Source organism: Vipera ursinii (assembly GCF_947247035.1).
Source record: "Vipera ursinii genome assembly, chromosome: 3".
Lineage (NCBI taxonomy): Eukaryota > Metazoa > Chordata > Lepidosauria > Squamata > Viperidae > Vipera > Vipera ursinii.
The window spans coordinates 186,378,224-186,390,404 of record NC_139516.1 but is presented as its reverse complement, the minus strand read 5'-3'; the positions used below and the strand labels follow the sequence as shown (position 1 = coordinate 186,390,404).

The 12,181-nt window shown below is 38.6% G+C and overlaps 1 protein-coding gene across 2 annotated transcripts; it reads right to left on the bottom strand.

Moving 5' to 3' along the window:
* Positions 1-1,052: 1,052 nt before the first annotated feature.
* Positions 1,053-11,533, bottom strand: OTUD6B (OTU deubiquitinase 6B). 2 transcript variants are annotated; one of them, XM_083358617.1, is made up of 8 exons: positions 11,347-11,458; positions 8,806-8,916; positions 8,373-8,527; positions 6,997-7,089; positions 4,182-4,494; positions 3,798-3,859; positions 1,981-2,087; positions 1,053-1,378 (listed from the first exon to the last, which is right to left on the bottom strand). In XM_083358617.1, exons 2-8 carry the CDS (start codon positions 8,882-8,884, stop codon positions 1,294-1,296), a joined length of 894 nt encoding a protein of 297 aa, XP_083214743.1. In that variant the 5' UTR covers positions 8,885-8,916; positions 11,347-11,458; the 3' UTR covers positions 1,053-1,293. The 2 variants fall into 2 exon arrangements, with proteins under 2 accessions (XP_083214743.1, XP_083214742.1); XM_083358616.1 differs by lacking the exon at positions 8,806-8,916 and having other exon boundaries at positions 11,347-11,533.
* Between the last annotated feature and the right edge of the window lie 648 nt (positions 11,534-12,181).

The following is a 12,181-nucleotide window of genomic DNA, read 5'->3' as shown; positions in this document are numbered from 1 at the left end:
CTCCTCAGGTATTAGCACATACTAGGTACAATATGAGTGAACAAAAAAGTGTTCATTCTGAAAGTCAGACTATGAACAAATTTAATTATAAGAATATTTTAAATCAGGGGTATCAAACTGCCAGCCTGCGAGCCGTACGTGTGATGCCGAAACCACGGCCACTCCATTGTCGGCAATGAAAAAAAAGTCAGAATACGTCGCAACACATCAAGTGACATTGCGAGTTTGACACCTTTGTTTTAAATGAAAGATTAAAATAATTTAACTGAAGTTTTATATACTGTCATTACCATATATGAAGTGGCCTGCAGGATCATAGTATATTCATGAATTATATGGATATATTTACAAGGGAAATATATTCTTGAAATATATCGTGGGTGGCGATATGTATTCTATAGCATTATAATCCACCTTTCCTGTTTTCAAAATAATGGGATAATTAAAATACCCACATGGAGGCACTACTTCATTTTAAGCAGGATAGTTTTCCGTACCAAAGGTTTTTAATAGCTATCTAAAAGATATTAACACAATGAGTTTTCTACAGCTATTCTATAAACATGTTACATAAGGAAAGGATTATCTGCTTTGAAAAGGAAATATTCTAATTTATTGGAAAAGCATGTGCTTTGCCTGTGAAAGATTCCTGGCAATTCCAAGGTGACTTGGCAAAGTATCTCTTTACACTGATTACTATTACCGTAAACTGAGCTAGAGGAATCAATAAGGTAAGACTGCTTCCTATACTTTAATGATCAGAGATGAAAGTTTCTGCTTTTCAGAATCAGGTACTCTCCTGCCACAACCCAAAATAAAATCAATATGAGTATTTCAGTAACAGGGATTCAATACTCAGAACAAATCATCTTGAAAAATTTTATAACAGCTCAGCAATTTCAGACGGTCCATGTAAGTTGCTTTTATAATTATTTCATGATTGGTATGCATAACAACTGAACCACAAAGTAATATTGCATGTCTGTGCATGTATGTATTCTGTACACTGGCTTTCCTGTTAAAATGAAAGAAGTAAAGCAAACGAAAGGCAATATAATCCACAAATTTATTATGAGAGACATTAGAAACACATCAGAATTTTTTTAAAAAAACATGATTTAAATTGAATAGTGCTGATAACAGATCTCATATATACAGACACACATAGCATATATGTGTGTGTTTGTATAACCCTGTATGCCTTATTAAAGAATTGAGAATTCATTTTAAGACCTGTATAGAGACACTTAGTAAAATTGTAGCCATCATTCATGTCTTCTGATGACCTGTGTATTAGCTTTCATTTTCTGCAGTGTTCTCCAAAAGAGTTTTTACAGAATTATAATGTTCTCCCAATCCATATGCATGTCTCATATACCTAGAAGAAAAACATATGTGAAAAATACAAGGACTTCCACCAAATTAAAATAGCACATGCACACTTGATATAAGTTACCACACTGTTATTTATTTAAAAGATTGCATGGCTGCTCAGAGTTGTGTTCTAAGATAAATTAATGAATTTATTTTAAATAAAAAAAGTTCACTTTAAGAGTAAGTTAATAAATAGAATGAGAAAATTCAGGTTTTGTAACTGAAAGTTATTTATTAGTACACAACTGAAAGACATTACTTAAATCATTATTCTCTTTTCTTAAACTGAGTTCATTTTCTGTAAGAAAGTAGACATTTTATTCTTGGGTTATTTTCTTTTTAAAGTAGCAGGTAGCAACCTACTGATTTCTGTTACTTTATATTATTATCAAAAACATAATGTTATTGGTGATCACAGTGATCGCAAGCAACCTAAAAGTTTGAAGGCCAATATTAAATCTCTGCATGTGTTTCTAAACTCTGAAAAAGGTGCCAAATTAGAGCCATGTGGTTTTATAATTTGCAGTTCATTTCTTAATTGTAATCCAAGTGTAAAGCAACCAAATAAAAACTGTTTTGAAGTTCAAGTTTAAATTATTTACTCACACAAGTATTAGTGGTTTCCTACTGTATTCTTCACCAACAATAATAGGAGGGGAATCCATCTGAATTACTTCAATTGGTGTTTGCAAGATATGTGATAAAGCTCTTAGCTGTAAAGCAAAACTACATCTTAATTTACATTTTAATCTTATCTTTTTATATTTGGTATTCTTTACAAAAAAAATTTCTACAAAAGCATACACAACGCATAATTCTACTAGCTCCAGATATTTAAACATTCCTAATTAAAAGACTTATCTTTAAATTAAGCTATTTCTGGTCTATGGAATACTGTGGTATTTATGCATCTGCTAGGCAACCCCACTGAATTTCCCAGCTTCCTTGTCCAACTGCAATTTCCTATTTCTTTATCACATTGTTTGAGGAGATCTCCCTAACTCCTCAGTATCAACTTCTGGGTGGTGAAAGGGGCCACAAAGATCTGCAATTGAAGTTGCATATTTTTAATAGATAGTTGTACGCTGGCTCGGGAATTCTGGAAATTGATGTCCGCACATCTTAAAATTGCTAAGTTTGAAGGATCTTTGCTTTCCAAAGACTGGACACACCTCAGAGCAGCAGATCTGTACACAGTACTTTATTGTGAAACATACCTTCCCCCAAAACAGGCTATCGTTCTGAGTCAACTCCACCCTCCTAGGCCTTGTAAATTGATGTTGCCACATAATACATCTTTACTACTCAGTCCTTTGATATTCAGTCCAAACTAAGTATGCAAAATGGTATACATGTTTTGCCTCCTTCCAAATGCTCTTGCACTGATTGGGATGAAGCGCTGCCTCAGTGTGGATGTTCCTTTTCTGGTTGCTGGTGAGTTCCAGGCCAAGCGCCAAGTTCTGTTCATAAGCAGTATTGCTTTTGAACACTCTAGTTGAACTCCTAAGCCGAGCTCCAGGCAGGAATCCCATCAGATATGCTGCTTAGCCTAGCTTGTGGTCCAGACAGTTGGCTGTTAGCCTTCTTGCCTGCCTGTAATAGTTGTCAGTCTCAAATTATGGAGTCTCCTCCATCTGCTTGCTTTTTCTTATCTCCCTTTTCCCTACACCACCCCCCACACCACCACCACCACATACTTTCCTACACACACACATACATACAAAAACAACAACTGGCTGCTTTTGTAATCTAATGGCCTGGATAGCATGAGGTTGCCTCTGAATGTCGGCATGTTCCTGAAAATGCCAGAATGTAGCTTAATTAGCTAGAGAGCTAGAACACTGGCATGAACACACTTGTATGTAAACTGAGAGTGAATGAAAGAGTAAGCCCATCTCTTAAATTTTGGGGGCTGGGAACTTTTTACAGCCCTTTGGAGAAAAACATGTACTTCTTGTTTATTGACACTATCCAATAATGGCAATAGGAAGTGCTGGGATTGGGATTCCTAAGCAGTGCAGTCACTCTGTAACTGAATTGTTTAGTGATGTAAATTCTGATCCAAATTACATCTTTAACTGAAGACTACCTGTATTATTTCTATAGGCCAAGTAAGAACCTCAGCAAACAAGAGAAAATTAAGTATCTAAACATGACATATGTTTCCAAAAAGTCTCTGCGAAACAATATGAAAAATGCTCTTTATTTTCACCACAATCCTCTGCCTAACAATTTTCCCTATTTCTTTTAAAGACCTTGGAAAATTCTAAAAACTATCATTTTAGCAGCCTGCTTATCTAATAGGTCTTAATCTCCAAATTTCCTGGAGAAGAAATATAAATTCAACTCATTAGTGCTTTCTATTATATCTCTCCTATAACATCATAAACATTTTATAAGGAAGTACAGCATGTCATACTTACTTCTAACTGACCACCCCACGAAGCAGTGTTTGCTATATCAGAACAGTATTTTTCAAATTCCTCTGCAGGAAAAAAGCATCACACTTTTAAAAACATAAAAATTGGAAAAAGAAGAAATAATTAAAGATAAAAAAGAATGGCAAAAGGAAGCTTGTGGAATATAAACAATACACACACACATAAACATATTAAGACAGAATATTAGGCTGCATATTTGTAATAGGTAGCTGTACGCTGGCTCGGGAATTCTGGAAGCTGATGTCCACACATCTTAAAATTGCCAAGTTTGAAAAACACTGCTGTGCAGTTTATATAACACAGCTCAGTGTCTGAAGCATACTTAATGTTCTCTATAATTAAAAAAAATAGGAGACTTTTACTTACCTTGGCTGTACAAATCTCCTGTATTTGGGTTTGTCAGAAATGGTAGAAAGTCATCCATGTGACTTCTCATATACTCTGCTGTCTGACTTCTAAGAGTTGAAACTGTCCACACGTTTTGTAGCTCTTTGAGCTGATCTTCAACAGCTCTATACAGGCAATGACCATCAGATGGGATTTGCTTAATTTCCAATTGCCTTAAGGCTAAAATGTTTGCAAGTTTCTGACTTTCAAGGTGCCTAGCCCCTGTTAAATTTTCTATCTCGGCTTCTGCTATTCTTTCTTCTCTTTCCTTTTCCAGAGCTGCTTTTTTATCCTGTGATTAAACACAACAAAACACTGCAATTTTACATTAGCCCATATCATATTTTAATACAGCCTACAGTGTTTAACCTTTTCAGGTATTTATGATATTATACTAGATCCAGGGGTAGGCAACCTCGGCTCTTTTATGACTCATGGACTTCAACTCCCAGAATTCCTGAGTCAGCTGACTCAGGAATTCTGGGAGTTGAAGTCCATGAGTCATAAAAGAGCCGAGATTGCCTACCCCTGTACTAGACAATTCATACCCTGTTGGGTCATCATTTCAGAGATATTTCCTTACCTAAACAGAGAAACAAAATAACTAAGTAAAGGCCAAAAAGCAGGAGCAACTTCTGACTGCTGGCTTCCCCATTGAGTTTTCTTATGGGAATGTGGCAGGGAGCAAGGAAAACCCTTCCTTCCTTCCTTCCTTCCTTCCTTCCTTCCTTCCTTCCTTCCTTCCTTCCTTCCTTCCTTCCTTCCTTCCTTCCTTCCTTCCCTTCCCTTCCCTTCCCTTCCCTTCCCTTCCCTTCCCTTCCCTTCCCTTCCTTCCTTTGCAGAAAGGAAAGTGACTGCTGCTGGGTGGGGAGAGTGATGGACTGTGAGATTGGAACCTGACACGGAATGTTGAGAATGAAGATTACATGACTGTAGTAGTAGCCCAGCAATGCAACAGCAGCCAGCAACACTAAAACAGCCATAGGTTTTCCAAATTTCATTCCCTCCGGAGTCTTAGTTTCCAGATTTCGAACACATTCTGAACGTTAGTCCATCTAAGGTACCTTGGTTCAAAAATGTTGCCCTATGATGCAATGTTCTGCCCCAGATAAAGGTCATAACAAGAAGAATTTTAGTAGTATATGGATTCAGTTTGGCTAACAGAGTTGTATAAAATGAGCAAAATACTAAGTTACAACATTGTATGTTCAATATTGTACAGACCTTTTATTCAGTTGCACAAAATCTGCTTTTCAAAAGAAGCTTCCAAATGAAAAGACAGATTCATATGCTTTCAAAGTCCAGCTTGCTGAACTGAAGAACAAAATAGCTTGCCTGAAGATTTATCCTTTGTGATTTTCTTTCCTTTCCTATTCCATCTCTGAATAATATTTCACAGCATTTAAAATACAATATCCAGAGGGATTTTAATGGTGTAATTTGTTATGTTAAACATGTTTCATAATAATATTCTCTTTTGTTATTAATCAGTGGCATTTATTTGCAAGCTAGTATATTTTCACCAGTGAAATACAAGCAGAACGCTATAGAAGTTAAGCTATCAGATTTTGGCAGTCCGGTTGTAAGGAGTTCTCTTATTGTTGCTTCATGGGGAAAAAAATCAGAAACATTTGATAGGATCCAGAATCACATTTAGTAGAAATATGCTTTTGGAATCGAAGGAATCTCTCCTTCATCCTACAGTCCCTAGACAGCTCTCTGGAGGCATGGGAAATCATCTGGAGCAAAACAAGGGATAACATAATGGGAAGAAGTAATAGGAAAAAGTAGATCCTTGCCCACATACCACTAACCCTTAAATATGGCAGTCGTAGATTGGAAAGTATCTATTTTACAAGTACTCCTCAACTTATGACAACAACTGGGACCAGAATTTCCACTGCTGAACAAAGTGGCTGTTTCGTGAGTTGCAGCATTTCATTTTATGAGTTTTGGGCACTGTAGTTAAATTAATCATGTGGTCATTAAACAAATCTGTCTTGCCCCATTGACTTTGCTTGGCTGGGAAGGTTGCAAGTGGCATTCACATGACCCCAGAACACTGCAACTGTCATAAATGCATGCTAGTTGCCCAGCACTCAGATTTTGTTTGTGTGACTATGGGGATGCCGCAATAGTCATTAAGCGGGAGGACTGGTCGTACATCAGTGCCACTGCATTTTGAACAATTGCTAAACAAATGGTTGTAAGTGAAGGACTATCTGAATTTCAGATGGACAAATCCAGGCAAACCCACACATAATTTTACCTAATTATTTCTGTGAATACTACTTTTCTCTTTAATTGTGAAACCATTGGTTTCTGGGGAAACGATTACATATTTGTCTCTGCATAAATTCAGTGTCTTGTAGAATAATATGCATGGAATTATATGGAAGGAGGCAGCCCTTATTCCCAAAAGAGAAATAATTTGGCTTGCAAACTGGAAAAAAATATTTTTTGAAAGTCCTCATATAACATAGCACTTGAGGGATGGATGTGCATAGGTGTATGTTTGATCTTTTTGTGCTTAAAATATTCTAATTATAACTTCTATTGACCTGGAATCATGTTCTAGAATCTTCCAGCAGATACCACATTAATGATCACACCATGCACTTGATTGTAAAACCTACTCAGTCTAATGTAGACATGTCAAACTCACAACGTCATGTCACATCACACGACATATCGGAACTTTTTCCTCATTGCCAGCAATGGGGTGGGCGCGGTTTCATCGTGATGCGTCTGGCCCGCTGGCTGGTCTAATGAATTAATTCTGAAATAATCTTACCCGCCTTTTCTGTGCTTTTGATATTCTAGTAGGCTGGCTCTCTTCTCTGCTCTCAAGCTCCAGTTTTGCAATATTTAGACTTGCCAAATATTCCTAAATAATAAATAAAAATTACTTAAAATATTTAAAAAAAGAATTTCTAACAGCCCTTCAATTTTAACAGAAGCTATGCGTAAAGTTTCATAGCCTTCACTGCCTCGTGATATTTTATAGTTTCTACGGCAGCCATCATTCTCTGTAATCATTCATTTACATGATTCGATGCTAATTCCACTTATCAGTTAGCTTGAGAGACCTTTTCTCTACTGGTAAGTAGCCAACCAGAGAATCCTATCTATCAGAAATTCTATGCACCTGATTAACATGTAGCATCAGGTTCCTACTATAATCAGAAGAAAAACTATAGTCACAAGGCTAATAAATATAGGTTACAACAGTAACTGGGATTGCAATTTTGGCTGTTAAACAATGCAATCGTAAAATATGTAACATGATTGCTTCACTTAGCAACAGAAATCTCAGCAGTCCCTGTTACCATCATTAACTGAATCCCTCTGACTGTTAGTAAAGGATCCACCCTGATCCAAACCATTCCTACCTTGAGCCCTACCAGCCCTGAGGCTCAATAAGGTAAGGGACTGCCTCCTCTTCAACTCTCCCACTGCCTATCTCCCACCCAGCTGTGGCGGTGCTAAAGCTGAAATAGAGGCCCATGTCCTTCAACAGTCTAAACCAGATGTCACTGCTCTCGTACTTCAGTCTCCGCACCACCAGCACTGCCACCGTTGCTGAGTGCCACCTCAAACCCCATGCCATAGCAAGCCATCCCAGTGCCACAGCACAAAGGCCCCATCGCTCTGGACTCAACAAGCTCTGCCATCTAAGCTGTCCTTCACAGTTTCCTTCCTCCCAATACTGACAAATACACCCAGCCTGGCCTTATGTGAGGCAGTGGCTGGTTGTGCCAGATCTTCTTCCTGAGACTATGTGCACCCTTCTCCATATCTTCTGCTGCCTTCTTGCAATGGCCAATTCTCTCATTCCCTTTCAGTTAGAGACACAGAATGTTTTACTAACAATAACTGTTTCCATCTGACCTTGAGGTTCCATCTAGGACTTCTAGAGCTGTACGATCATTCTTCCACAAACTCATATAAATTTTATACAAGATCATTGCAAGGTCTCCAACTGTATTTCTCAACGATTACTCATTGGTTTTATTTATAAGAAAAAGAGTGCTTGCAAATATGTTCAAAAGACAACAATCTTCATAATGAAAAAAAGTCTTTAGCAATATTTACTTTAAGAACACAAGACATTTTTAGTAACTAAAAATACAACAAACTCATAGTTTCTCAAAAATAAATGCTACATACTTTATTCTGTTCAGGTAATGTTTCCTTTAACTTCTTTAGTTCCTCTTTGTGCTTTTCTTCCAACTCAGACTCTAGCTTGGCAACATCATCTAGCAACTGTTTTCTTCTCTTTTTATCATTCTTTGGAACAGTATTTTTCATTCCTTGGATTTTGGCTACAGAAGCAAAAACAGGTGAGACAAATGAAAAACATCTTAAAATATTTGTGTTATTATTCATGATCTGAGTTTAACAAAAAAATTATTTTACACATGAAAACATCCTTCTCAAACAATGAAAAATTATCTGTGTCTTACTACGTTACTTCCTACTAACACAGTTCAAAACATAAAATGGAATTAATGAAATTGACATGCATGATTAAAAGTAGATTGTATTATGAGTTTTACAATTATGTAGTCAGAACACAATTCAGCTCATTAGTTTGAGGTACCTGAGTTTTGATGGGAAATAGGGTTTTTTTGGTGAATATGTGACATGTGAGACTGTAAGTCCATGTAGTTGTGCATCATACAAGACCTGATCTGGATTCTTTCCACCTATCCTGTGAAGACAAAACTGTAATTTTGGCTACAACAGTTGCTTTTGCTACTAACCTTGCTACTAAAGTAGAAAGAAAGAAAAGAGATACCAGCAATACTGGAAGTCACGAAGGATCAGGCTGCTGGCAGTATTCATTGATAATGAAATCTATCTATGTGGTTGCTGCAACTTAATGTGACTTAATGGTGCATAATCAGCAGAAAATTGTAGAATTGAAGGGAATGCTATTAGAAGTAACATCTTGTTCTAAATAAAATATTACATTTTTTTCAATAATTCCTACTATTCCTAGTTTTTGTAATTCCCCCTACTGATTTTAAAAATTGAGATGGAAAGATATATGTGTGAACAGAAATGGTTATTTATTTACTGAGCAATGCAGGCCTCCCAATTCAGATTCTAAGTGGCATACATCCACAGAATAAAATACAAATTATGTACCATTGAATATTGCAGAATACTGGGCTCATGGTTGCTGCAAAAAGTGGTATACATATAAACATAAGGATTTCCAAAACCATGTTGTACAAAAGAGTTTTTAAAAAAATATTATATAGAAGATCTGATTAATCACAACTAAAATAAAGGTGTCACTTTTGCTCCAAGTACTGCAATGTGCAAGGCCTGCAGCTTACGGCAGCGTCTCATGTTACGTGAACAACACAAAAGTTTATGCAGCAGCAACACTGTCATCATTCTCTCCCCTGCCATGCATGGAAGCAAGCTGTATGGGATAATGCAGGATAATTGAGGATGTAATAACATGAGTTTCTATGATCCCAGTCCTGTCATATTGGTGCAGTAGCTCAAGAAAACGCCTGTAATTGCAGTTCTGATAGCATCAAGTTAATTTAGGATGCTATTTTAAAAAACACACAAAATACATTTAAAGCAATTAGTAATATTTCATCATCTAAATCATTCCTACATTTCACACTGCAATTTTGATTTGGAGTCCTACAGCCAGAAAATCTGAAAGGCTCTATTGGGTTTTGAATATTGCCCTTCCTTATGTCAGATTTATTAAGACATCTGTTCTTTTTACATTTATCTACTAGAGGTATTACATGTTAGGATGATGCTACTATTATAAGCAACACATTTCTGTTGTTTTTCACATGGCTTCACTGGAGACTTTCTATACCATTTCCTTTTCAGCCTGGGCTTTGTGTGCATATGTGCACATGCATGTACAACACATACGTTGTATGTTCACAAATGCTCTGGGGAAACATTTTCCCAGGAACCTTTTTGCAAAGCAACACAACACTTTTGTTTATAAAAGTGAAGCAGCCATGTCACTTGGCTTTGCCCACACACTGATGGTTCAGTTCACAGTTGTAATAGTTGGAAGCTGCTGCTGCTGATGTGCTATACAAGATGACTACATGCAGAAGCATCCAGAAGTTTCTTCTAGCTTTTGCAAGTACTATGTCAAAGGCTATGAGATGATGTAAAGCTCCTCACTGAGGCATCTCAAATCCCAATGCAGAGACTACATATACAGTATACACCTGCACATTCTCACTCATAACAACACCCCACGGATCTCATGAAGAGGCTAAAATCCACAAAAGCTCCTTAGCCTTGGTACACAGAACTCTGTGCCTCTGCTTACATGACAAACTTACCACAAATAAGCCAATTACAACTGAACTGTCCATACTATGCATCCACCCATCCAGTTATTTTATAGCTTAATGCAGTACATTAGGATTATAATCAGAGCGGTATTATGATTAATGTGGTCCAGCAGGTCTGGAGAGACCTCAGGCCGTCTGCCCCTTCAACCCTGGAAGCTCACAGGACGTCGGGGCTGTTTGTTCTCTCAGACCAACTTACCTACCTGTTCCTGCATCGAAGAGGGAATGCTATATGTACCAACTTGAGCTCCTGGACCAAACAAGATAAGATCTCCTTCAAGTTGAGCTCAGTTTTTTGACATGCCCATGTAATCATCTTGGCAACATTGTGTGCTTTGTCCCTGCCTTCTTTCTGGACGTGTTTCCATCTAACCCTGATGTTTTCTTATGGACTCTCATCCCAAATACTAACCTGATTCAACCCTATTAGTTTTTGGAAACCAGCCAGGGACATCTAGAAGTTGCTACCCTGGCAAAAAGCAGGTTATCAGTGTCATAAAACTGGGCGGAGCAAATCCTGGGTCAGCGTGTCTTGCCAACCTAGCGCAGTAGCCCGCTTCGGGATACAGGTTTTCCCTGCAAGCTTTAAGCCAGGGGTCTTCAAACTTGGCCCTTTTATGACTTGTGGACTTCAACTCCCAGAATTCCTCAGCCAGCTTTGCTGGCTGAGGAATTCTGGGAGTTGAAGTCCACAAGTCATAAAAGGGCCAAGTTTGAAGACCCCTGCTTTAAGCCTATTTCAGCGACCCTCCTCCCGCTGCCCAGATTTCTGCCGCCGCCACCCTCACCCTGCAGCTGCCGCTTCTCCTTCCGCTGCCGCCTGGCCAGCTGCTCCAGTGCGTCGCCTTCCTCCTCCTCCTCCTCTTCCTCCTCCTCTTCAGCCACCGCGGCTGACCCGCCTCGCCCGCGCTCGTCCATGGCGGATTCAGTACCACCGCTCGCCTGGCTCTGCTACCCACGTGCGGGCGAAGGGGCGGGGCCGGACGAAGACACGCCCCTACGCACCGTCCTAGCCCAGCCGCAGTGCAAAGGGAGTAAATCATAGAGATAAGAAAATGGGAGGAGTAAGGCTGGGGATTTTTAGAGCTAGCAGTTACAGCATGGGTCTTCAAACTCGGCCCTTTTATGACTCATGGACTTCAACTCCCAGAATTCCTCAGCCAGGCATGCTGGCTGAGGAATTCTGGGAGTTGAAGTCCATGAGTCATAAAAGGGCCGAGTTTGAAGACCCCTGACAGGATAAATTGCAGCTCAAGTTTGAGATGAAGTAATAACCTACAACTAAAATTATCTACAAAGAAACCCAAAATTCCACAAAACTGGGGGGTCGGGTGGCTAATGGAGCCTTTCCTCTTAAGGTGGCGTATTTTTCTGCGAAAGATTAACCTGGTTACCCTGCTGAGGAGCTATGGCTAAATAGTGATGGTGGCCAACATTTGTCCTCCCTCAAACTTTGTTGTTACTTGAAGTGAAAAATTAGAGAGTTTGTTTTTTTAGTCTTTGAAGGTCTAAATCAGGGGTAGGCAACCTCGGCTCTTTTATGACTCATGGACTTCAACTCCCAGAATTCCTGAGTCAGCATAGCTATGCTGACTCAGGAATTCTGGGAGTTGAAGTCCATGA